Raw genomic sequence first — 25,631 nt, 5'->3', positions numbered from 1 at the left:
GCTGGCTGCTAGACAAACTCCTCGGCCTACTTTTCTGAGAGTACTAATGACTAAGAGATTGCTTTCAAGAAGCTGAGAACTACTGAGTCCAAACACGTCGATCCCAACTGGAGATGAATCAATGCTGCGTCCATTACCGGTCCCCAGAGTCACGTAATGGATGGTAGCACTGGAAAGCACGATGGCCGCGTATCTGGGCGGCGGCTTTAGGTGACCTTAGAAGGAGCCGTAATTAAGTGAGCATTTTAGGCGAAACGTTTGACTGTCTTTTAGGAAGAAAACCAAGACCCGTGCGGGCTATCCACCAGAAAGCTTCTGTTTTCAGGGCTGCCAGCCACCGCTCCAAACCACTACGGCACAGCTTTAAAACGGGCGAGGAACGCTCTTCCTATCGCCCCCCACCATCCCCTCGGCCCGCGGGCACACGCAGCACCACAAAGCGGGGCCGGAGCAGCCGCGCGGCTCCGCGGGAGCGCATCGTAAGCCACTCCGTTACTACGGCGATGAATGAGATATTTCCATCCCGGCAGCACGGAGCCGGGATGAGTCAGGCGGCGGCGGGCCGCGCGCTGGCTGGGTGCGCGGCCAGGTGCGGGCGCGCATCCGTTCCCCCCCCGCTGCCGCCTCTCCTCCCGCCGCCCTTCAGCGGCCGCAGCCCGACGGCCGCCAGGGGCGCGCCCGCCCCCTCCTCCCCCACCCGCACGCCTCCCGGCCGGCGGGAAGGCGCAGAAAATAATGAAATAAACCGGCGCGCAGACGCCTCCCGACCACCCGTTTCCCCCTCTACCCCCCCCAAAACCCCGGCCCTTCCTCACCTGCGGCCGAAAGGCGGGGAGGAGGAAGAGGGGAAGGAGGGAGGAAGGGAGGGAGGGGGGCAGGCCGGGCGGGGCGAGGAGCGGCGCAGCGCCGGGCCGGGCCGCAGCCGCCGGGGGTGGTGGGCGCGCGCGCGCGCGCGCACCGGGCAGAGCTCGCTCTGCCCTAATTTGCCGCCGCCGCCGCCATGATGGTGGGGCGGGGGGGAGGAGGCGGCGCGTCACGGCCGTGTCACCGCCCGCCGCCGCAAGGGCGAGGACGCCGGGAAAGGCGTGGTTAAATTGGGGAAGTAGAAACAAGAAGCGCGGGTGCGAGCGGCGCTGCGGCGGAGGCTGGTGTGTAACGAACGGCTCCGTTGTTTGCTTAAGGAAACGCAGCTGCAGGAGGGAAGGACGCGCTCCCTGCCAGCCGGGGTGAACAAGCGCTACGGCGGACGCGCGTAAAGTTTGGCCGTAAAACAGAAACAGTAGCAAAACTCGAAAGAACCGGCGCATCTCTTAAAAACGGCTTTGACCGTAGCGCGACAGGAGGTCACAGTAATCGAAAAAGGCTTGGAGCCCCGCGGCTTATTGCTGCGAGGCGCTTGAGCAGCCCACCTCACAGCACGGCTCCGGCCAGCCGCACCGCCCCCACGCAGCGCTCCACGTGCAGCCCCCGGCGAGCTGCCCGCGGCCGCGAGATGGCAGCCTGCCTCACGCGATGCTCCGCCCACCGGTGACGTCAGGCAGAGCGCGGGCTCCTATTGGCCGGGAGGAAAGAGTGGGCGGGGCGCGGTGACACAGCGGTAGCTGTGACCCGAACCGGATTTGATTCCACCCGTGCTCTCCGCCGGCTCCGACCGCCGTTCCTCGGGCCCTAAGCGCCTTCCTTCGCGCCCGCCGCCGCCATGGCGCTCAGCGATGCCGACGTCCAGAAGCAGGTATGGCTCGGCTTGGCTCGGTGGGTGGAGGGTGATTGTGGCGGAACGGCGGCCCGTAGGCTGCAGCAGGCTTCGCCCCGAAGCCGACCCGGGTGTTGCGCTGTCTTCAGCGCATAATTGTTCTCCGAGGCAAGTAAATACGTTGCCCTGCATAAGCACTGCTTTGTTAGATGTTACCCCGAGGGCTCTACCCCTCTTGTTTTAGCTATGCTAATTCGAGCTAGCTGGAACTTCGCACTCGTCTGTCCTTTTTACTTCTGTACCCTCAAGCAGAGCGGTGCAAACAGGGCTACTTCTGCAATGGAAACTTTTAAGGCTGAATTCTGAACGTTGGACGCTTCCTGCTGGGCCAGGGCACTGTGTCCTTATTGACAGTAAATAGTGCCCCTGCCTAGAATCCTGCTCAGCACCAGGCTGGGTGCGGTGTGTGCTGTTAGCCACTGCACTGATCCAGCCAGCACCGGTCCTGCAGGCAGTGGGCAGACCTCCCAGGTGTCCTCTGCATCGTAAACGCTTTGTGTCTCACTTTCTCATTCAGTAAACATAGTCTCTTGGCAGGGAAGCATCACATTGAAAGTAAAATCAGTAGGTCGTCTTTCTCCGAAAGGGGATTTGCTGCATTGCGTTCTTTCGTTGTATTATTATTATTATTTTCTTCCTCTTTTGTGAAGATTGTAAAAATAAAGCTGACCTTGTGTTGGCGTTGCTCGGCTGCCTTGGGCATAGACTTCAAAGCCAGGCTGGATGTGGCTCTGGGCAGCCTGGTCTGGTGGTTGGCGACCCTGCATATAGCTGGGGGTTTGAAACTTGATGATCATTGTGGTTCTTTTCAACCCAGGCCATTCTATTTTTCTATAATAGACTTCGTGGGTTAGTGCAGGCTTTGTGGATATGTGAAACACGCAGTGTTAGTGGACTTTCACACCTATAACTTTCCTGCCCTTGTTTTGCACCACTGAACCTGTTGGCTGGAAAAGAGTGCTGCTGGTAGCACACTGGTTCTGCCTGTGCATAAATCCTGGCATGAATTTGCCAGCTGGGCCTCTGAACTCCTAACTACTTACTATGGCACTCTCCATAATTTTCCCATTGAAAACCATCTGTAAGTAAGAGATTTTCTCAATAATACACTTGCTTTCTTCTGGCAACAGTGTTTAGTCGATTATTCCGTCTAACCTTGCTAGTCATGTGAGGCCAAAGCCATCCTGACATCTAGGACTTCCCATGGAAAGGATAATCATTTTCTTCAAAAAAAAGGCTGTTCACCAAAATTATGTCCATGTTTTATCTGCCTCTCTCATCCTTTCTTTAAAAAAGTAGATCTAAAGCTTAATTCAGTCAGCCATCCAAGTCAGGCAAGCAGGATAAGAAATTGACGTTGTAGGTGGACTTGCACCCAAGTGCTGCAAACCAGAATTCAGATAAAAATGATTGACTTCATTTTGAGGATGTTAGAAACCTGTTCATTTCTTCCACAGCATATGCCTATTATCTTCCACTTTCCTGCTACCACTTGTTTTTTCATGTATATGGCCATGGTGCTGTCTGCCCTTGGGTTCTGTTCTCACATCAGCACCTTTCTTTAAAATGCTTTGTTTTAGCATGAGATTACATAAATGGGATGTTGCATTCAAGGTTGTTCAGACCAGGTTGTGAAACTTGTCATTGTGCAAGCGAAAAGTGGGGGGGGGGGGGGTTGTGGTACACTTGAGTCTACAATTCCACTTCATCCATGCTTGGAAAATGGCTGTGCTGCTAGAAGTTGTGGTTTGATTGGGCAATGATTCCTTATGGTCTGCTCCAGATTTGAAGCAAAACTTAAACCTGGTCACAGAATGGTGTAAGATAAACAAGCAGAACTTAATACAATTGGATTCTATGTCTTTGAGCTGTTGGACCTGTGAAGCAGTTTCAAAAAGTATCTTTAAGTTGAATGTGATAGTACATACCAGTCTCTAACCATCACGTCATGTGCTTGCCATAGTTTCTGTCAGCAGGGTTCATTCAGGTGCCATCTGTGCCTTTCTGAGGAATGCACTTCTCATCAAAATCCTTTCTAACAGAAAATACCTTTTCTCTCTCTTGTTACAGATCAAACATATGATGGCTTTCATTGAGCAGGAGGCCAATGAAAAGGCTGAAGAAATAGATGCAAAGGTAAAAGTGGAAGTTCAATGTCAGTAAAAGGAGAACTGCTTCTGACATCCTGGTTTGATAATTGCACTCAAAGCAGTCCTAAGAAACTTTTCTGTAGTTTACTTAACATTTAGTTACTGTATAGCAAAAATGATGCTACCAAATACAGTTAATGTTCTGATCTGTAAACAGATAAGAAACAAGGTAACTGAGCTGGAGCTGCTCTTTTGCCCAAGTTTCTTGGCAGTTCTTGGATATGAATAAATTTAAACATTTAAGTTCACTTATATTTTTATGCAAACAGGAGAGCTGAATAGCAATGTGAACAGACAGGGAAAGTGTTCCACTTACTCCAGCCTCTTCTACATAACTTGACAACACAAAGAATTGAGGGAATTTCCTACATAATTTAGAATTCCACTAAGGTTTCTTGTAGCAAGCTGTTCCTTGTTGCTCTGAATTTGGCTTGGCTTCCATTGTATGTTAGGCTTAGACATCAGTAGGAAATCAAAATCAAAGCAGGGATGTTTGTAATCAAGCACTAGTTCATGCTTGCAACAAAATGGAAAAAAAAAAAAAAGAAAAAAGAAAAATGATGGAAGTTAACTATTTGAATTACCTTGGTGAAAGCTTGTTTGTAAACGGGTTTGTAACTGAACCTAAACCTGTGTAGCCACCTGCAGACTCAGTTGTAGATGCAGTTAGTAAGTACCCTGGGGAACAAAAGCATACATTTCTATTTAAGGTGTGGGTTGAATTATTTGCAGAATTCCTCACTGACATACTCACAGACATGCTGATGAAATAAACTGTATCTTAGTAAGGTTCCCTTTGACTTGAGTATTGGTTGAGATGTTTTGTTTATAGGGAACCATAAATCATATGATCCTAGTTTATCTGCAAACGTGTTCTTAAAGTGTGGCCATTTCATTTCTATTTTTTTTCAACCCGTGGAATCAATATACACTTCAGTTCTTTAATTTTTACTGTAGGCTGAAGAAGAATTCAACATTGAGAAGGGCCGTCTCGTTCAGACACAGAGGCTGAAAATCATGGAGTACTATGAAAAGAAAGAGAAACAAATTGAGCAGCAAAAGAAAATGTAAGTTGCTTAGACTAGGTAGTTGGCTTCAGAGCCTGAGCTCTCATTACTAATTTTCTACAAAACTCTGGTAAGTGGACTAATTGCAGCTTAATGTATTGAGTTCTAATTCTGAATTTCTAATTTTTCTGAAGAGTAATTATCAAAGGTGAGCAGCAATTGTATAACTGGTAAGAGATTTGGTGAAAAAAAATCTTAGTTCTTTATGTCTGTCTAAAACTGCAGCTTGGTCTGTTACTCTGGCACAAATTGTGTCAGGTTTAGTTTTGGTGGGTCTTTACTGAACAGTGGGGTTCTGCATTGTAATCGTTTGCACGAATTCAGACACAAGTTAAAACATTTAAGCAGGCTTTGTTATTAAACACTGTTGTATTGCTACTTTTAAATGTATACAGTTAAATGTTGTAGTTTTTCTGTCTGTATTCAAAGCCTGGTAGGCTGATTCAACTTTATCATGCAACTTGCAGTCAGATGTCCAACCTGATGAATCAGGCAAGACTGAGGGTCCTCAAAGCAAGGGATGACCTTATTTCAGTGAGTATGCCTGCAGTAAAGACACCAAGGTTTGATTCCTACCATCTGTTAGGAAATAACTTCTTCATTCTGGGAAGAAAAACATGGTTTGTGATTGAGTAATGTTTGCATCAATGTACAGAAGTGGCTTTCCCTGCTAATCTGAGAAGTCACTGGAGGTATGATCCAGGTTCACTAATTTGCTTTAGCTTGTTTTCTTGGTATCTATTGCCTATTATTTTAAAAGGGAAACACAGCTCTCTGCTGGGAGCTTTACAGGCATCTGTTTTATCTACTGTTTGGACAAATAGCTTATTTATTTTCCAGACTGGAAAGAACTCTCTTTTACAGACTGTAGAACTTTGAAGTTCTGTTTGCTGACAGTAGGGCTGGTGTGACTTAATGCACTGTTTTCCAGTTTGTTTTTTCTCTCATCTTTAGTGGCCTTAGTAAATGGAAAAGTTTACTTTTTTTTTTCTGCTAAGTAAGTAACCAGTCTGTGTGTGGATGTATAGGGTGAGTGATCATTTACCAAGACAGGCTGCTGTTTAGTCTCGCTGTGTTTATCTTATGCCATGTGTAGGTATTCTTAAATGCTTATCATGCAGCCTGTAGGTTACCTATCACCACTTTTATCCCATCTCAAACAGTTGGAGTGTTCTGTGTGCTAGCTAGGTGGTGCTATTGAGCTGTTGGAAATACATGTCAAATATAAAACATTTGGTAATGCTGTTTGAGTCAGCTCTGCTGTGAAAAAGGAGAGCTAGTAGAAGAAAATGGCTAGTTTCAAATTTTTTATTGTACTGACAGTGAGGAGGAAGGGGGTGGCTAAAAAACTAGCTGCATTGTGTCCCTGCTGGGTAATCTCTTCCTTATGTATCAGCTGACTCAATCTCATGCTTCTGACTAATACATAACACTCTTCCTCATTTAAAACCCTTTAGAGTCACATGCTAGTTGTTCTTTCTTCCCTTACTGGCTCTTTACCCTTCTTCATGAAGAATAAAGGTGATCCCTTCCAGAAGTGCTGTGTTACTCTAGAGTTGGTAGTGTATTTTTAGCACTGGTGTTGGATTTTGATAGTCTTATACTTTACAACTGATTACATTAATGTGCACTTTTCTATTAAGTGTAAGACAGAACAGTAAAGAAGGTTTTATACTAAATCATACAATTGCTTCTTCTGAAGTAATTATAGGAATGGTTCAGTTCTAGGAGCTGTCTTTGAGTTGAATCTTAAAGAAGTGTGATCAGTCTCTTCTGACACTGATTACTGAACAAAGACATTCAAGAACATCCACTCTGAATTAAAAATAAGCTTTTACTTTTGATTTTCAAGTTGCTTTTTACAAAATCCATGTTTTTTAGTGCTTGGTAAGAATATAGGTTAAACTTCTTTGCTTGGTCACAAAACTGGAAAAAATAGTGATTTGGACAACTTTATTAGTTTAGATTAGGCAACAATTTATAACTTATTTAGTTGCTCTGTGAGTTAATATAAATACCATCCTTTTACTGCTGAGGTCTCTTTTTCAAGAAAAAAAGAACTGCTGTCTGATTGTACTGGGTTCAGATCAGGGCAGGGAATGGGGAACTGTTTGGAAAGGATGTTGTGCCATGCACATAGATGAAGGTCTAGCTTGGATGAACACCAGCTGGAGTGTACATTTACGTGTTGGCAGGGTGTGATAGCTATAATAGGAGTATAGAAAGTTGGTAGGCATGAAACCAAATGCCAAACAGATGGGCTCTGCTGATCTGATTTTCTTCTGAATGTAGGATTTGCTGAACGAGGCCAAGCTAAGACTTGCCAAGGTGGTGAAGGATACTGCCAGGTACCAAATATTGCTGGATGGACTAGTTCTACAGGTAAATATTTAAATCATAGCGAATAAATGATTGCAGCTTTCTTCACCTAGGTGTCTTTCTTCAAATGAAACCAACTCTAGAGTTTACAGTTGGATACAACTGTAGATCAAACGTTGCTGGATGATCTTTGAGTTTTAAACATCACTTCTGCTATATCTTTTGATCTTAGATTCTGAACAGGTACAGCTGTAGTTTATTCTGAAGTGTAAAATGTATTATACCAGCTGGCTTCCATTGTAAGAATGATTGCAGATGTACACGCATAAATCGTATGTAAGATGCATGTTTAGGATGCATGCTTTAAGCTTTTGTGGTAATTAGCTGGAATGAGCTATTCAGATGAAACTTTGGGTAAAGCTGTTTCTTAAGCCTAGGAGTCAGTAGTTACCTGCAAAGCTAGTCCTGGCTTTGATGTATTCACTGTAGTATGGCATACGTTTGTGACACATGCAAAGCATGAATCTAAATTTTGCTTTACCTACAATACCATCCTCTAGCTCCAGAACTTATATGCTAAAAATCTAGAAAGTGTTGGCTAAGATCACTTGTGCAGTCACTAGTGCCATCATCTGGTATGAATTAGTCCTTTTTGCCATAAACTTGGAGAAACAAGCCACAAACTGTCCTGTCTGCAGCTTAATGGCAGAGTGCTTTTAATAGCGTTCCCAGCTGGTGCTTCCGATTCCCTGTTCTTGTTTCCATGCCACATTTAGCTGTATATGAAACAAACCTGTCTCACTTGTGCAAACTAGCCACATCCATCTTGGTTTGTTAGATTTGATCTGCTGAAGAATCAGTATTCGTGTATTACTGCAGGCACAGTACAAGGCAGGAGTTACTGAAACTGAACTGAAACTACAGCATGTCTTCTCCAAGACCTGCCAAGGAAAATGACAGTTTGCTCAGTTTGGACAGCAGTCATCCTTTTATAATCGTGTGTATTATCTGGGCAGCTCAATCTTGTGATATCCACATTTAGTTGCACTTGAGTTCCAAACTTTAGGTTAACACAGGGAACCTATGATCTGTAGTTGAAGGCTTTCCTGGATGTCGCTGCCATCTTCTCAGAATACCTGCATAGGGTTAACGTAACAATTCTTATTGGAATAGGCTAGCATTGTCAGATCTTGTTTTTCAAATGGATCAGCTCCTTTCCTTTTTCAGGGTTAAATAATTCTAAAACAATTAAAATGACAATTTTCTGGTGGTTATCTTATGCAGGGATTCTACCAGCTGCTTGAGCCTAGAATAGTTGTCCGGTGCAGGAAACAAGATCTCCCTATGGTTAAGGTAAGACACCTACAGTGGTATGACAGTATCCTTGCTCATGAAGGCTGAGACCTGACTACAGGTATTTCCATGTCATGTCTGTGTGACATAAAAACAAGGAAAGCATGCTCTCAAGCTGCACTTCTGCTGCAGGTACAATGTAAGAGAACAAGTATACATTTCAAGCTGGGAATCGTTTCCTTACTTGGGTGTTACCTAGGAAACTTCAGACCACTGCAACATTAATAATAATAATAATTGTTCTTGGCTCAAAAGCTGTACAGATTGCCTAATTAGAAAACAAAACAAAACACCTCAATCTCCTTTTTTTTTTTTAACTACAAATGAATAAACAATTAAATCCTAATGATGTGCTACCATTTATCCACGTTAATTGCATGCTTGTCTTGTGTCCTAGGCTGCTGTACAGAAGAGCATTCCTATCTACAAAAATGCCACAAAAAGGGATGTGGATATTCACATTGACCAAGACAACTTCCTGCCCGATGACATGTAAGGAAAATGGGAGTCTTTTTTATTGAGCTCAACTTAATACAGCTATTAGAACAATCTTGGAAAATGATGTGTGTAATATCCCCGCAGTGTCTACTGCTGTTCTAGGGGGTCAAAACTATTAATAAAAGCTTCCTGCAACCTCCAGCCTGTTGCACAGTACTGAAGTATAGAATAACTGTATGTAGAAGCTTAATTAACTGTTGGCCTTTTAGAGTGGGAGAATACAAATGTAGCCATGCTTTCTGTCTCTGGAGGAAGCAGACTGAGTCCTAAAGAGGAAGACAAAGTGCTACAGGATAATGACACAAAGTAATTTGTGTTTGTTAGGCCTGCTAGGCTTTGTTTCCATAAATAATTATAATTAACATGGAACAAAGCTGCCTATTCTGAAAATCACTGATCATTTCTAATGTATGAACAAGCAAATAGAACTTCCAATACTCTTCTTCACGTTCCAAAATCTGAAGGAATCTTATTAATAATAAAATACAAAGTCTGAAACTGTTTTGAAGTGACAAATTTCATATCACTGCTTGTATTTACATCATGCTAATGAGTATCTTTGTATGTAGCTGTGTACCTGGTAGCTGTCAAGATGCTTCACTGCATTACTTTGTGTCGACTCTTACTAAGTCATGACCAAAAACTGTTTGTTTATGAACAAGAGTTACCTATATCTCTGGCTTGCCAATAAATGCACATTTGGGATAATGTCTTTGCCACGTTGTAGCTTTGAGATGCATCATGGATTCCATGACTTTTATTTTTCCTTTCTAGTGCTGGAGGCGTTGAAATCTACAATAGTGATGGTAAAATTAAGGTTTCTAATACCCTGGAAAGTCGGCTGGACCTTGTAGCCCAGCAGGTGAGTTTTTCTCACAGCTAAAGTGAGAAGAGGATTAATTAACTGGTTTTGTCTTGTAGTTAAATTCTAACATTGTGTGGGATCAGATTTCAGTGTGGATAACAAGAAGCTGATTTTTTGAGGGGAAAGAAGATTACTTATTGCTTGCTCTTTCTCTACAACAAACATGGCTTTTCCCAAAAAATATACTTTTCAGATTAAGCATGAGCATAAAACTCTAGAAGAGATGGTAATGAAAGGCTTCTGTAATTGTGCTGCAGACAAGATGTTGATATACTGAGGTTAACTTTATTTATTGAAGCTAACTTCAGTACAAGGAACTTTGAGGTGCTGTTATATCCTAGTGGATATACTAGCTGTGGTATCTCTTCCTCTTGCTGCAGTGTAGGCAATCCTTTAAGTGTACAGACTAGCAGGCAGTATGAAATCACATAAAAGCTTCAGAAAACTCAAATGAATTACTTTCTTAATTTTGAAGACTAACCTAGCTATTACACAATTCCTGTAGTGAGGAACGCTCAGCAATTGTATTGCATATAACTGATGTACTCTTTTTCAACAGATGATGCCAGAAATCAGAGTGGCTCTCTTTGGTGCTAATGCCAACAGGAAATTTTTGGACTAAACCTCTGTAAGAAAAGGTGGGGTCTGTTCCACTGCCATATTGAAGGGATGCAAAAGCATCTGCTAATTTAAAATCTTGAAATGTAACATTACTGTGTCATCCAATCTCTTCTTCAATGGAATAATTTTGCATACCTGCTGTGCTTAGCCTCTCCACTTGTGGTTAGAATGTATAGCTTAAAGAATGTGAAGACATGTGTGTGCATCCAGGAGTGACACTAGAAGATGGAGGCTTTTGGGCTCTTTGCTTTCCTTGCACTGTTGTGGCTCTGTAAAGACAAGTGGTCCATTTAAGGTCACTCATCTTACTTTGGCCACATTTCTCTCAAGTTGTCTAATCTGTGATGTAAATTACTGTGCTGCCCATGGGATGTCCCCTTTCAGTTAAGGTCTTCAGTGTTATCGAGGGCATGCATTCCTTCCCAGGGTTAGTAGTTCAATTCTTGTTACTTGGTCAGGCAATTTTCTGTTCTGTATATGTGATTTTAAAGACAAACAACAACAAAAAAGCCTGAGCCTGTAAAACACTATTTATTAAAATAAAAATGTGTGTGTGTATATGGAGTTCCTTGTAGCTTCTCTCTGAATGACTGGCAGCAACCTTTGAAAAGTGACCTTGTGTATTTGAGGACTTACTGCTTGTGGGTTCTGAGTAAACACTGTTCTGTGAAGTTAGAATTCAAGTGTATGGAGTACTGTAAGGCTAATTGATTGAATAGCGTGGGATTTATAAGGCAGCCTTTTGCATAAGGCTCTGGTAAGAGCTTAATTTTTCTTAGAAGTGAGCCAATAGTTTTGCTACTTGATCCTTCAAATCTTTCACAAGAAGTTAACACAACTGCACTACTTAGATACAACTATCTATTGCCAGTTACAGACTTGTTGCTTCTGTGCAAAAGATCCAAACCATACTCCTTTAGTAATTATGTTTGAGGACTTTGGGAACAGCAGCTGCCTGTTAAAACTATTCTCTCAACTGTTAACCTTTAACACCTTAAAAGTTAAAGTAACACAACTGTATTCGCTTTCTAACCTGTTAGGCTTTGCTAACACATACTCATCCTTTCCTTCTACAGGGATGGCTGGTATTGTCTCCACCTGCTACAGTGTAGGACAGAAAGTTTCTTTAGGTGATTTGCCACGCTTACAAGTCTCTGCCAGAGTATTTCACTCCTCAATAGTGTTCAGTTTTGAGGCTTGCTACACAGAAATAATGAACAGCACAAACAAATTACTGCTTGAATGTTTTTAGAGTCATTTTCTCTAGGTACTGCAGTGCTTCAGGAATAGAAGGGATCCTGTGTTTTGCCGTGAAGAATATTTGCTAGGGTTGCAGCAACACTGCATTGTGCAGTACTTTTAACCTGAGGCCCCTTCCTCTCAAGCTGAGGTGCATGCTTTTATGTAAAGTACTTTTTAAAACTCTTATTTATTTATTAGTAGTCCTTTTGCGTTTAGGCATCAGTTCTTATTTCCATATACATGGTTCCGGTATTTATTCTTGCAGTGCTTTGCCTTTTGTTATGTGGTTCTGTGACTAGGCAACAAGACTGAAATTACACACTTTCTAGATACTTGGATAATCATTTCAACTTCTGTCTTTGCATCTGTCCGTGATTCATCTCCCTGACTAAGCCCTGGGCTGTGGTTTTGTGATATACCTGTAGTGAAGGAACAGCCTGTGCACATGCATGCTTCACTTTGTTGCTTCCAAGGGAAGCAGAGCTAATGATGCACTTACTTTGCATAGTTGGCAGTGGAAAATTTAAGAACAAGTTTGGCATTAAGTGATAATGCCAAATATAAAAGATAAGGTAAAAGACTTTTAGAATATTACAGAATTGTGGGGGTTGAAAGGGACCTCTGGAGATCATCTAGTCCAAATCCCTGCTAAAAAAAATTCCCTATGGTATGTTACACAGTAAGCATTCAGGCAGATTTTGCACATTTCCGAGAAGGAGACTCTGCAGCCTCTTTGGACAACCTGTCCCAGTGCTCTGTCACTCTCTGAAGTTTTTCCTCGTTGTATGGAACTTTCTATGTTTTATTTTGTGTCCATTGCCCCCTGTCCTGCTGCTGGGCACTGCTGCCAAGAGCCCAGCCCCATCCACTTGACTTCTGCCCATTAAGTTTTTATGTGCATCGATAAGATCCCTCCCCACCTAAGTCTTCTCCAAGCTGAATAGTCTCAGCTCTCTCAGCTTTGGCTCATAAGGAAATGGATCATCTTTGTGATTCTCCACTGGCCTTTCTCTAGAAGATCCCTCTCTTTGAAATGGGGAGCCCCGAACTGGACACAGTATTCCAGATGTGGCTTCACCAGGGCAGAGTAGAGGGGGGAGGATCACCTCCCTCAACCTGATGGCCACTCTCTTTTTAATGCACCTCAGAATACCATTGGCCTTCTGGGCCACAAGAGCATGGTGCTGGCTCATGGTCAGCCTGTTGCCCACCAGGACACCCAAGTCCTTCACAGAGCTCCTTTTCAGCAGCTCATGGATGCATGTGGATGTTCCTCCTTAGGTGCAGAACCCTATGCTTACCCTCATTGAACATCATCAAGTTCTTCTCTCATCATGCTCTACTCTCCAGCCTGTCCAGGTCTTGCTGAATGGCAGCACAGCCTTCTGGTGTGTCAGCCACTCCTTCCAGCTTTATATCATCAGCAGTCTTGCTGAATGCACGTTCTGTCCCTTTCATCCAGGTCAGTGATGAAGATGCTGAATAAGACTGGAGAGAAAGCCACAAAGTGCTGGGGAATAACTTACTGCACCTCTGAGTCAAAAGCCTTTTTTTGGTACTTAGTTTTCACTCTGAGAGCTATTAACATTAATCAGAGAGAGAATGTGTGACTGATCTCTGGAGGAGTGCACAAGCATCAAGGTGAGAGGAAGACTAGAAGACAGCCAGAAACTGAGAACTGAGGTTTTCATATCTTTCTAAGTCAGCATCAGTTGTCAGAGCTGTAATTTCTGAAGGGAAGCTCTCAGCTGGCTGTCAGGGGGGTGCTGCCCATCAGAAAAGGGGCATTGAAAGAGAGGGAGGGTATGCTGCAGAAAGGAGAAATGACCAGCACCTTCTGAGATGCTGTCTTGGAGAACAACACAGATGTGTTTTCCACAGCAAGCCTTGTTACAAACTCAAGCTGAGAATCTAGCTACAGGAGGCATCGTGATTGCGGGCTCTTGTCCTGCTCGGGGACTTCAATCACCCTGACATCTGCTGGAAAAGTAGTATGACAAGCTGCAGGTGATCCAGGAGGCTCCTGGAATGTATTGAAGATATCCTGAGCCTGGTGATAGACAGCCTCATCTGGGGGGGATGCAGAGCTGGACCTGTTGCTCACTATTATGATTGAACTGGGTGACGTAAGGATTGGAGGCTGCCTGGGCTATAGTGACTGTGTGATGGTGGAGTTCACATTCCAGAAAGATATGATGCAAAGAGTAAAACCAGAAAGCTTAATCTTTGGGAAGCTAAATTCCAGCTTTTCGAGAGATAGTCAACAAAACCACCTGGGAACGGCCCTTAAGAACAAGAGGGTGGAGCAGAGCTTTAAGGAAGCTTTTCTTAGGGCGTAAGAGCTCTGCACCCCCAGGCGTAGGAAGTCAGGAAAAGGAGGCAAGAGACCAGCATGGCTGAACCAAGACCTGCAGGTTGAACTGGAGAGCAAGAAGAGGATTCACAGGCAGCGGAAGTGGGGACAGGTACTGTGGGAGTAGTGTAGGGATGCTAGTAGGCTGTGTAGGGATGGGGTCAGGAAAGCCAGGACCCAATTGGAACTGGCAAAGAGTGCAGAGTGAAGTAAGAAGGGCTTCTATATATACATCACTCTCCTAGACTCCTGTTCTGGTTGTGTTTCCACCTAGTCAGCAATATAGACAAGCTGGTAACAATGGAGAAGAAGGCTGAGCCACTCAGCAACATTTCTGCCTCGGTCTTCATGGCGACCCAGCCTTCAAGTGGGCAGTTTGGAAGGTGAGAACTGGGGAAGCAGTGTCCCTCCTGCTGTAAGTGAAAATCAGTTTTGCAATCACCTGAGGGAACTGAATATCCATACATCTAAGTGTCCTGATGAGATGCATCCCTTTGTCATGAAGGAACTGGCTGATGTAAGTCACCAAGCCACACTCAATGGTATTTGGAGAGCCATTGTGGCCAGGTGCTAGTGATTGGAAAAAAAGGCATTATCACACCCATTTTTAAGAAGGGTGGAAAGGATGGCCCAGGAAACTGCTGACCTGTCAGCATCGCCTCTGTGCTGAGGAAGATCATGGAGCAGATCTTTCTATAAGCTATACTAAGGCATATGGAAGAGAGAAAGGTGATATGGGACAACCAGCGTGACTTCACCATCACAGCTACTGCCTGACCAACCTAGTGACCTGTGGTAGTGTAACTGCATTAATGGATAAAGGAAGAGCTATTGATGTCATCGGTTTGAACTTCAGCAAGGCCTTTGAGGTGATCTTGTCCCTCTACTCTGTGCTGTGCTCATCTGGAGTACTGTGTCCAGGTGTGGATTCCTCAGTGCACACACACAGATGTGGACCTGTTGGAGCACAGCCAGAAGAGTGTCACAGAAATGATCCCAGAACACCTCCCCTCTGAGGACAGGTTGAGAACTGAGGCTGTTTAGCATGGAGAAGGCTCCAGGGAGAGCAGCCTTTCAGTGTCTAAAGGAGGGCTGTAAGAAAGAAGGAGACAGACTCTTTAGCAGGTCTACTGTGATAGGACAAGGGGAAATGGTTTCAAACTAAAAGGGGAGATTTAGATTGGATAGGAGGAAGAAGTTTTCTACAGTAGGGGTGGTGAGGCACTGGAGCAGGTTGCCTAAAGAGGTGGTGGATGCCCTGTTCCTGGAGCCACTCAAGGTCAGGTTGGATGGGGCTATGAGCAACCTGATCTACCTGTGGGTGTCCCTGTTCATTTCGGGGGGGGTCATTGCAGGGCCCTTAAAGGTCCCTTCCACCTCAAAACAGTTCTAAAAGATTTGTTGCATCCCAAACCAGATCTGGGGTGCACAAACAACAACCCTGTGTCTCAGGGACCATTTATCTCCCCAGTCCCCTCAGCAGACAGCTGCTGGTGAAGAGCAGCAGCCTCCCAGCATCTCTGCAGCTCCATGGTTCTCACCATGGCTGCAGGCATCAGACACTGAGGCAGTGCCTTGGTGTCTTGCTGGACATGGTCTGGAGCAGCAAAATTTTCCTCCCAGCAAAGGTGACTCTTAACCAGATAGTCACAGTAATCCTGCAGTGGGGATCAGCCTTGGAGAAACATCACTCCCAAAATGCTCGCTCTCATACATCAGCCTGTATGTGCTGCTCAGCATTCCTTGGCAAAAGGCACTGAAAAAAACTAGCATAAATCTCAAAGTGGTCCCAGTGTTTCACATAGCAAAACAAAGTTCTCTCCTGCCTTCAGTGCTGATGATCAGCTCTGAGCCATGGTGCTCAGATAGCTCTGTGAACGTTTCTTCTTGACTGAGTGCAACCCCTCTTCTAACATCCTTGTATGTCTGCTCTTCTCATCCCGGAGCAGCTGCAACGCAGAGAAAAGTGCAACCCTACTGAAAACAACTCAAAGCATGGTTATTGCTGGGGCTCTGCTGATGCTGTCTTGCAGCAGGATGTCCCACAGCCCCATGCGCATGAGGAGGGAAGGCACAAAGCATTTGCTTTCATCCAGCCTGAACCATTTGTCTTGCAGCTCCATTAAGTGACCTCTTGCTAAGTCATCTGGAGCTGTAAAGTAAATTGGCGCAACCATCTGGCTTGGTCCTGTTCCTTATTTAATATATTGCTAACATATCTGCCTGCATCTGATCAGTTTTATTGCTCTTTGCTAATCGCTCCTTTTTCATCTCACGTTTCCCCTTCCCATTAAGGCCCAGCTACACACGGGCTGTGTGTGCTCGAGGGCAGAGCTGGCAGCGGGCTGGAGCCCCCAAGCCGTGCCTCCACCCCCAGTACCAGGGTAGGGAAATGAGCAGTGGAAAAGGCAGTGGGTCCAGGTACTGCTTAGGGCATGGAGCTGTGGCTGCGTGGGGTGGGAGTGCATAGGGATGCGTGGCTTCAGGACTGCAGCCTCAGGGCCTGGTGCTGGCAGCCAGGGCAAAGGGCGCTTCCCCCACTGCTGCATGCCAGAGGGGAACAGGGCTTGGAAAGCAAACAAAGGGAGCGAGGGAAATATCTTGGATAGGAGATAGAGAGCATAAGTTATAAGTCTTCGGGGAGGCGCAGGCGTGTGTGCGTGAATGAGGATGCGGCGAGCTGCAACTTTGATCTCCCAGGACATCTGGCATGTGGGCATCCGCTGTACAGCTGCCTGCAGGGCAGGCTCAGGGACATGTGTGACTGCGGGAGGGGTGGAAACCCGTAGTGGGAGCGGAGCTGTTTCCCATGCTCTGTGCTCCCCCTCCTTCAAAGCAGGCAGGCGGCATTAACCCTACAGAATACAGTGGGGGCAAAGTGGCACCTGGCCCCAATCCTGCTGCTCCCATGGCCCTGAGCAGTCATTGGCATGGTGGGAAATGGCGTGAAGCGTGTGTGAGACAGGCCAGGGTGCATGTTGGGAGCCAAGGGCATGGTGCTCGGCCTGAAAGTCAGCATGCAGGCACTGGGGTGCTGGAAGCCCGTGGCTAGAGTTACACATGGGCGGCGTGATGTCCCAAAAGCCTCCGTACTGAGCACAGAATGGGTTGCTTCCCAGGGGAATCTGTGTTTGGAGGCCAAGAAGCATGCTGGGACGATTCTCCCTGGGGAAGCGGAGATCAGAGAAGGGCAGGCAGCCAATGGTTGCAGGGCTGCCCGGTGTGCACAGACCATGTCCTCAGGGAACGCCACTCTGTATGCAGGGACGTCTTCAAAGGGGAGACCCCAGCAGTGCTGGGATGGATTTCCCCTTGGGAAGCCAAGTGTGGAGGCAGGCACCTGTGGGAGCTGCATCCTGGGGTAGGGATATGGCTTGCTGCTTATTTTCCTAATGAAACACAAAGTCCCATGGCTTGGAAATGTCCCACAGCAGGCAGGACCGTAGCAGCAGCAAAGCTGTTTTGCCCAGGCCTTTCCCTGTGGGGCCACGCAGGATGTGGCCCTGCCCCAGCCCCCAGTCCCAGCAGGGTGATGGATGGATTCTCCTCTGCCACGGCCAAAACAAAGGTCACGGCCTAAGGAAATTGCAAACAACCTGTGCCCACTGGCCCCGGAAGGAGCTGTGCAGTCATGACAGGGGGTGAACTTTTGTGATCCCACCATGCTGGCAGTCGCACAGGGAAAGGAATTTACAGAGGAGCAGCAGGCACCAGACTGGGAACACGCAGCTTCCTTGGGACTGGAAGCTTCACCCATGGGGAAACACCATTTCCATTTCTTCCTTCCTCCTTGGGCACTCCAAGGGCATGCTGCATGTTAGCTCTAGCAAAGCTATCCTGTACTGTTGATGCAAATCCCATGCCAGAGCTCTCTGTGGGAGCAGCCATTTGTTTCCATGCTCTGAGCTGATCCCCACGGCACTCAATCGATTTGAGTCCAGCCATCCCTGATCCACACCCGCAGGGACAAGCTGCTGATTGCCATGATAGGGCTGGACAAAAGAGAGGCAAGCATCCTAGTTTGTGGGGAAAAGGAGGTTAGAAAGGAGGACAGGAGTTTAAACCATCAGAAAAAGCTCTTTCTGAGGACCAGGTTTCCTGATCCATGGTGGGAAGGGGAGATATGAGACTGGTGCCGCAGATATTAAGAAGGAAGGTGAGGAAGGCGGGGTATGTGGCCGGCCTGCTGCTGCCCATGGGGCTACTGACAGCATCCTGCCAAGTCTGGGTCATGGCAGCTTCTCAGCACAGATGGGCTTTGTCCTGGCTGCAGCTGCAGGGCTCTGAGTGATGTCCCCCCCAGGACTGGTTCCAATTAGCATCAGCGCCCAAGGATGAGGAGCAGTGCCCCGCCAGCCCCTGACCCACGCTTCCTGGGACTGCAGCAGCAGCCGCATTCCTCCCAGCCTAAATTGGACAGCTTGCTCTCATCACTCTGGGCGTGAGAGGAGATGTGACAGAAAGCAAAGTCAGCCCCGGGGCTTCCAAGCCACCCGCGGAGCAGGGACACACTAGGAGTCACCATCAACTCTTGGCCAGTTCATTTGCTTTGGCTCATTTTCCTATCCTTGCTGGCAGCCTGACACAGAGAGGAACAGAAGAGCTACAGCAGCAGGAAAGATGTCTTCCTCTGGCCTGTGAGCACGGGGTCCTTTGTGTGCACCTCTTTGTGGGAGGGCAGATGGGCCCGAGGAGGCTGTTGGGCAGGAGATGTGAGCAGCAGCATCTGTTAGCAGCCTGCTGGGGACAGAGGGAGCTCTCAGCAGTGCCAACCCAGGCGGGCATGCAGCGATTCCCTGTGTTGGAAAGAAATGGATTACAGGCAGCGTGGCCCTGTCCAGCCCTGGCCTCGCCTGTGTGCTCCCCACCTGGCCCACCCGCTGTCCCTGCAAAGGGAGACGAGAAAACACACCGCAGGCAGGGAGATTGCTATTTTAAGAACGTACTTTATACAAAATAACCAATTCATATGGAAATAAAATCTACAGACCTCCAAGGATCAAGCTTTTAAAAAAGTTCTTTAAAAAAATTACCCAACACACAGTATTAAACTAACTATTGAGGTAACTGTCGCTCTGGGGAACAAAGGTAATCAGCAGACCAAGACAAAATATACACAATATAAAAATAAATAGCATTCCCCTTTCCAGTATTGACCAGGAAAGTTCACACAACCTTGCAGCAGCAGGAGAGAGGAGGATCCCTGACACTGTGCTCTATGGGATGGGGAGGGAGGCGGGCACGAGGGCCAGCGCAGGGTGGCAGCTGTGGCTCAAATTTGTTCTTGCACCAAGAAATTCGGGCTGCTGGCTTCAGCCTCCTTTTGCTCAGCAGCTGGGCAGCTCGGCTGCTACCCTCGCCAAGGATGAGTGGGACCAGCCCTGAGCAGGAGAGGCCTTTACAGAGCCCTGCATGCTCAGATCCCCCCACCTGAGGGTATGAGCAGGTTTTCCACACTCAGGCTGGGAGGTTGCTGCCCAGCACCGGCTCACCCTCCTGCTGCCCATGACAGTCGCAATGGGTTGACAGGGCCGGGTTTTGCCCCCATGGCTGCTGGGCCCCTCCCCACCCAGCACCAAAACACACAGCAACTCATGAACAGTCTCATCCAGAAAGAGAACGGCCCCCGTGTCCTCCTTGTGCTCCCAACAGACAGATTACATTCTTTACAAACTTACAATAATACAAAAGAAAAAAACCCAACCCAAACGACAAAGCAAACCAACCCCACCCAACAACACCCAACTTCAGAAAATGGATGCAGTAGCATTGGCTCTCCCACTCCCAGTGCCAAGCCAGACAGCTCCCCTGATCCAGAGGCACAAAGTCAGGGCATGCCAATGACAGGCACCCCCTCCTGCCAGTCCTGAATCCAGACTCAGCTCCAATTGTTCTTTTCCTGACCTAAACCAAACCTTCGGTCACTGGGAAAGCAGCCATGTGGCAGTGAGGACACACAGGACTGCAGGAAGCACTTCGCTTCCCAGCCACATCCTGAAGCTCTGCAGTGTAGTTTGGAGCCATCCCCTCCCTGCCATGACACAGGAAGGTTGGAGCTGCACTGCTGCACACTACTATCACTCAGGGAAATCAGGCAGCAGTGCTCACTGAGATTGCCAAGGATTAGAGGTAACAGTTTTCTGGGCTGTACGCAGCATTTTTTGTTAACCAAAGCTACCACAGAGGTAGTCACAGCAGGTCCCATTCTGCAATGGTGCCTGGCAGAGGGATGGCACCCAGTATCACACAGCGAGCCCAGCGGATAAGAGGGCACTGCAGGATGCCAAGGACACCTTGATGTCACAGGGAGGGTGATGTGCACTCCCTGCCTGCTTTCTGCCTGCGTATGCAGAGAAGACAGCTGGTGAGCTGAACCTTCTGCCCCTCCACAGACAGTGAGCTCTTGTCTCTGCATCTGACAGCAATGGTGAAGCACAGAGGAAAGGAGCTTGAAAACTAGGCAGCAAGGAGAAGGGAAGCATTGGTGCATGACACAAAGCAAAAGCCCATGCCCTGGTTCCTGCAGCTGCTTGACTGCCTTGGGACAGGAGGAGGCTGCTGCACAACTTCCACCTGCCCTGTATGGATTGAAAGGCCCAAAGAGTCCCTGGCAGCCCCTGGCCCAATGTTGCCCACAGTGAGGAAACTGCCCACGGTCAGTCCCACTTCTACTCAGGTGCTGATTTCCCAATTACTGCTCTTTTGCCAGTGAGCCATGTGTTTCCAAACAAATAAAAGAAATGGATAGAGACCTTCTTGAGCTGGTGACAATCCCAATAATTCTTTAGCCCTAATTAGTCCCTCGTCTCCCTTTCCACCGCTGAATGCAGTCATGGCTCTCTCCTGCATGCACTCTCCTCTGACATCCACATTTTAGAAGGAGGAAGACCTGTGCCAAATCTCCACTGCTGCCGAACAAGGAGAAAAAGCCCAAGTGGACACAAGGCCATCAGCATTAAAACTACAAAGCGCCCATGGTCTCTCAGACACTGCATGTAAGTACAGAACGCACAGAAAGCTGACAGCCATCAGTGGAGCAGACAAATGAGGGTCGTTCTCTCATTATACTTTCATTTTAAATGGAGAAGTGTTGCTGTAAAGAGAGAGAAGCTGCCTCAGTCAGCAGAATGAGAGACAGCCCCTGTGATGAGCTTTCAGATAAGACATCAAGAAGCTGATAGCTCTCCAAGACCCCGAGAAACCACACGTACAAAAATACACACAGGAGACTTGCTTCAGAATTCTGCATGGGAAAGGCATTCAGCAGATGAGAAAGAACTAGAAGCCATTCCAAGAAAAGAGTCTTCGTGTACTTTAAAGTCACAGATCAAACCAGCCAGGCCTTGAAACTTCAAATTTACTTTCCTCTTTTGTCCTTCTCATTGCAGGCTAGTGCCGTGGCTTGCCACCACACACTTTGGTCACACCATGGCATTTAAAGACTGCAAACTTCCGCTGGACATGGCTCAGATCCCTGTGAACCCTCAGCTACTGATCTTCCCAAAATACTTGGTTCAATTGCCAGGGCCCCATGGTGTTGAAGATGCCAAAAGTTCCCAGAGTCCCAGCAGATGATGATACAACTGCATTTAGAGTGGGACTGAGCACCATGTGCCACTTGTACCACAAGAGCAGTAGGAGATTTTGGCATGCTCAGCACTGTGTTTGTTCTATAATGCAATCTTGCTCGACACGTACAAGGGCTGCTCTGAAAGTAATGCCTCCTATTTTATTCTGCTGGCCCACAACGCCAGAGTTGATGGTACAGCAGTAAAGGTTGAACCCTCCCACCAATATTCTGTTACATTTTGTTGCCGTGTGACAGATGGCAGCAGAGGGGCAGTCTGACAGAATGGCATCTGACATGGAAGTGTGTTTGAAGCAGAAGCACAGAATTGAATTCCTCCATGCAGGAAAAGAGAGGAAATAAATAGGAGGCATTATTTTCAGAGTGACCTACATCTATAATTACAAAACATGTATTTCATATGAAAAAAATAATACCTACAGGAAATTTTGCAAAGTCACTTGCCCAATATGCCTTCTGAAAAAGGTTCACTTGGTAATATACTGTACTACAGCACTGCAGAGGATGAGAAAGAGGAGGTTTCCATCAGATTCCAGAATTTTCCTCTACTCTGTTGAGAAGTCTTTTGAGTAACCTGAATACAATAATCAAAGGATATTTTAAAAATGCAGCTACTTTTCTTCAGCACTGTACACCAACTTAAGGTAAAAAGCCTCAGCTTGTACCTAAAGAGCTGCTGGTTTACTCTATTCTAAATCCCTCGTTAAATCTGTCCCTTTCACAATATCTACAAACCAGCCCACACAGCATAGGTGGGAGACCAGAAACAATGAAAATCTTATTTTCTGCTTCTCTCTGTGTACTTTTGCTGTTGTCCCACCCCACTAACTGCTCTCAGTCTCTGGAAGGTGCAAATTTTCAGTGATTTGTTTAGATTGTACCCAGCGAGATAGAACTCCAATTCTGGGGGGGGAAAGGGGGTGTGCTTAGATATCATCACAAAACAACAACAACAAAAAAGCCAAAATCTAACCCAAACACAACCCACAAACATTTCTGAGCAAAGTATTTCAGTCTGGAAACTCAGAACTAAGGTTCCACAAGCAACACGTGATGTGAGCATGCCCTGTCCCTAGGATATCCCTGTAGCCCAGCCATTGATCCCTCTGTGCTACATAAGCACTTTCCTAATACAAACCATGTGTCCCCCCAATAGCAACTTCTGTCAGTCACTTTCATCAGAATTACCAACTACATCAAAAGCCATTTACTTAGAAACCCACTCAACCCTGCCAGGTAAGGGACAGCACTCTTCATACTCCATATAGTATCCTAGGGGTATCTATCACTGGCTAACTCTCCTTTTTACCTTCTCTCCAGGCAGACCACAAGCAACCCTTGCCTTCCCTATTCCTCCTGTTTTGACCTTGGGTTGGCACCCATCCAGATGCTGTGACCCCCCCTAGAACCGCATTTTCAGTGTCAGTTCCAGCTGAAGATCAAGAGTGCTTTGGCTTTTTTTTTTTTTTTATAGCATCTAAAACCTCCTATTCCACAAAGTTCACCATGAGCTGAAAGGCACTTCAAGTATCTGGGTAACCATCCGTGACGCAGAAGACACAGGCTGAAGTATAGCAAGGGTTGTTTGCAGAACACGCATTCATGATCCCAGCATTTCAAATACTTTACTCTAAGTTAGACTTTACAGAGCCTCCATTTTTAGTGAAAATGAACCACGAGAACTAAAGATTGTGTTAAAAAGAGAAGCAACTGTTTCTTCATTTGTCCTAAGCTCGCTGTCCTGAACAGTGGTTACACTTAAGCTCATTCTCATACCAAAGTTTTCCTCTGGGGAGGAGCCAGAACAGAGAGCAGCTGCAGTGCTGCTGGCTGAAGCACTGAGTAAGGAACAGTCTCATAAACACACCTGTGAGACTAGCAGGAAGAAGTTTAACTCCTGTTAGGCTTGGTGTGGCCATGCATGCTGGTGCAACCCAGCTAATATGGGTGATGGCCGGCACCATTTGAGATGACAACACAGTCAGAAAAATTTTCCAGAAACCTGAAGCCAGAAACCCTTCCCAGGCTGGTACTGCAGACTCCAGGGCATGCTGTTCTGTCCTCACAAGTTCACCTCTGCTACCACAATTTGGCAGGCAAAATGGCATGTCCTAATTACACCATTGTCCCTTCAATGCCAACTGCAGCCCATACTGGGGATGTGATCCAGCAGATCTTTCTGCCCAGACTTGCAGTGTAGCAACTCTACCTGGCTTTGCTCCAGCTCTCCCAAAAACATTCAGCTATGTTAGTTTTAACATAGTTAATGTGGATGCATGCCTGCAGATGAGATTTCTAAGCAACTTATTTGTCAAACCTATACTTGAACTTCAGTGTCTGACTGGGGCACAGGGGTTCCTCCATGCAGTGCCATTGCTGGTGGAGAGTCCCTACAGACTGTATATTGACTTGGAAGGAAGTTGCCACCAGCCTGTGGTACTTGCTACTACAGCATCAAAGATGGAGAAGAACAGACTCCATTCGAGCACACAGCTCTTTTGTCTCTTACTGCCTGAGCCATTCCAACAACTCTGGATTTCAAATCAGTGCTTTCTGAATCACCCTACTTGCTGTAACCAAACCCAACTCCTCAGGCCAACAAACAGCTCACACTGTAGCAAACTGTTCCCTCAAACCAACCTCATGCTCCTACTTCCACAGGCAACTGAGATGTCAGGGATCTCAGCTTACTTTCTGCTTTGCTGCTGCCCATAGGTAAATATAGCAAAGGACAGAGAAACTAAGGAGGGATGCAGTTCCCCTCCTTGTCAGCAGGGAATACAGCCCTGTACAACACTTGATCTGTGGGATAGGTGCTGCTCCACACTCAGCAGCACTGGTTTCATCAAAAGAAGTTCAAGATGACCAACTGTGCCCTTTCTTGTTTCCATGAGCACAAACTAGTCCTATGAGAAAGGCAGCAAGAGGGGTACTATGCTAGCAGAAGGGACAATTCTGTGAGCATCCTGTGCTGGTTTCAATTCCTGGTCCTGGTTTCCTTGTTCCCCCATGATGACAGGAACTGGAAGTGCAGTCAGGCCCTGGATCTGGAGAGGCAGAGGCAGGGGTGAGAGTGAAGGAGGAAGAGGAAAAGAGAAAGAGGAGGACACATTATGCTCCTGAGCAATTCCTGATACTCAGCCAAACAACTATCGGGTGGCATCACAGCTGCAAAGGACAGCAAGTCATTCATCGCATGTTCCCTGACCTCTCCCCGCTCCCCCAGACCCTCACCCTATCCTGAAAGACTTCAGTGTGATATGATTGTAAACAGATTCCTCCAGTGCTAAGCCCACTACAAGCTGGGCCCACCCCCTCCCCCATTATGTACAATACATTCACCAACAACAGAAATTTATTTAAAAAGGCAACAGGTTAAATTCTGTAAACTGGATCCAGCTCCAAAACACACACGTTAATACTACAAGTAAAATTCCATCATCGTCCTCTTCCACCCTGAAAAATATACCTGAGTTTAGCAGTCAATGAAAGTTCCAGTCCCCACCCCCTCCCTCCCCACCCCAAAATCCCTCAAACCCTGAACAAGACGCAGTCTCCAGTCACAGAAAGCCACTAGTTTGGCGATGCTCGCCCTGCGCTGGCAAGCCGGCTGCTCGGCCGGTTGGCTGGGGCCCAGCACCGCTCCGGGATTCCAGCACAAACGCTGTCGAGATGCTGTGATTCGTGGACCCGGAAAGCTACATGCTGCTTGGGTGAGGAGAGGGTGGGAGGAAGGCCTGCCCCTCCTCCCCTTTGTCCAAATTACGTGTGGCTTTCGTCTTCGTGAGGTCCTTCCTTCCTCAGACTAGCTCTGGAAGAAGA

The 25,631-nt window shown here is 46.7% G+C and overlaps 3 protein-coding genes across 6 annotated transcripts in view; 1 reads left to right on the top strand and 2 right to left on the bottom strand.

The window, feature by feature from the left end:
• The window catches only part of BCL2L13 (BCL2 like 13), a 37,370-nt gene extending 35,942 nt beyond the window's left edge, over positions 1-1,428 (bottom strand). Inside the window, exon 1 of one of the 3 annotated variants that reach the window (XM_031589892.2) lies at positions 1,410-1,428. The gene's annotated coding sequence lies outside the window, so the exon portion shown is untranslated. Of the gene's footprint in view, positions 1-815; positions 973-1,409 lie in introns of those variants that run through there. The other 2 variants (XM_031589891.2, XM_090145492.1) reach the window with 2 other exon arrangements.
• Positions 1,429-1,472: 44 nt separating this feature from the next.
• ATP6V1E1 (ATPase H+ transporting V1 subunit E1) lies at positions 1,473-11,190 on the top strand. Its single transcript, XM_031589898.2, has 9 exons — positions 1,473-1,732; positions 3,824-3,889; positions 4,861-4,970; positions 5,438-5,504; positions 7,263-7,352; positions 8,574-8,642; positions 9,040-9,134; positions 9,915-10,002; positions 10,565-11,190. The coding sequence occupies exons 1-9, from the start codon at positions 1,700-1,702 to the stop codon at positions 10,625-10,627; spliced, it is 681 nt and encodes a 226-aa protein (XP_031445758.1). The 5' UTR covers positions 1,473-1,699; the 3' UTR covers positions 10,628-11,190.
• A 7,951-nt stretch (positions 11,191-19,141) lies between these two features.
• CECR2 (CECR2 histone acetyl-lysine reader) overlaps positions 19,142-25,631 on the bottom strand; it is a 98,032-nt gene continuing 91,542 nt past the window's right edge. For both annotated transcript variants that reach the window (XM_031589888.2, XM_090145470.1), the window contains one exon: positions 19,142-25,620. In XM_031589888.2, coding sequence (XP_031445748.2) covers positions 25,615-25,620 — 6 coding nt within the window. In that variant the 3' untranslated portion in view covers positions 19,142-25,614. The remainder of the gene's footprint in view (positions 25,621-25,631) is intronic.

The sequence above is a fragment of the Phasianus colchicus genome, chromosome 1 (genome assembly GCF_987193195.1).
Source record: "Phasianus colchicus chromosome 1, bPhaCol1.hap1.1, whole genome shotgun sequence".
Lineage (NCBI taxonomy): Eukaryota > Metazoa > Chordata > Aves > Galliformes > Phasianidae > Phasianus > Phasianus colchicus.
This window is presented reverse-complemented; position numbering and strand designations above follow the sequence as displayed.

What these genes read in the sequence shown, in the direction of transcription:
- ATP6V1E1 (XM_031589898.2), top strand. Translation starts at nt 1,700, where the DNA reads ATGGCGCTCAGCGATGCCGACGTCCAGAAGCAG. An exon ending in ATGCCGACGTCCAGAAGCAG is followed by an intron (nt 1,733 to 3,823) that starts GTATGGCTCGGC and finishes CTCTTGTTACAG; the next exon opens with ATCAAACATATGATGGCTTT. An exon ending in TGGATGGACTAGTTCTACAG is followed by an intron (nt 7,353 to 8,573) that starts GTAAATATTTAA and finishes TATCTTATGCAG; the next exon opens with GGATTCTACCAGCTGCTTGA.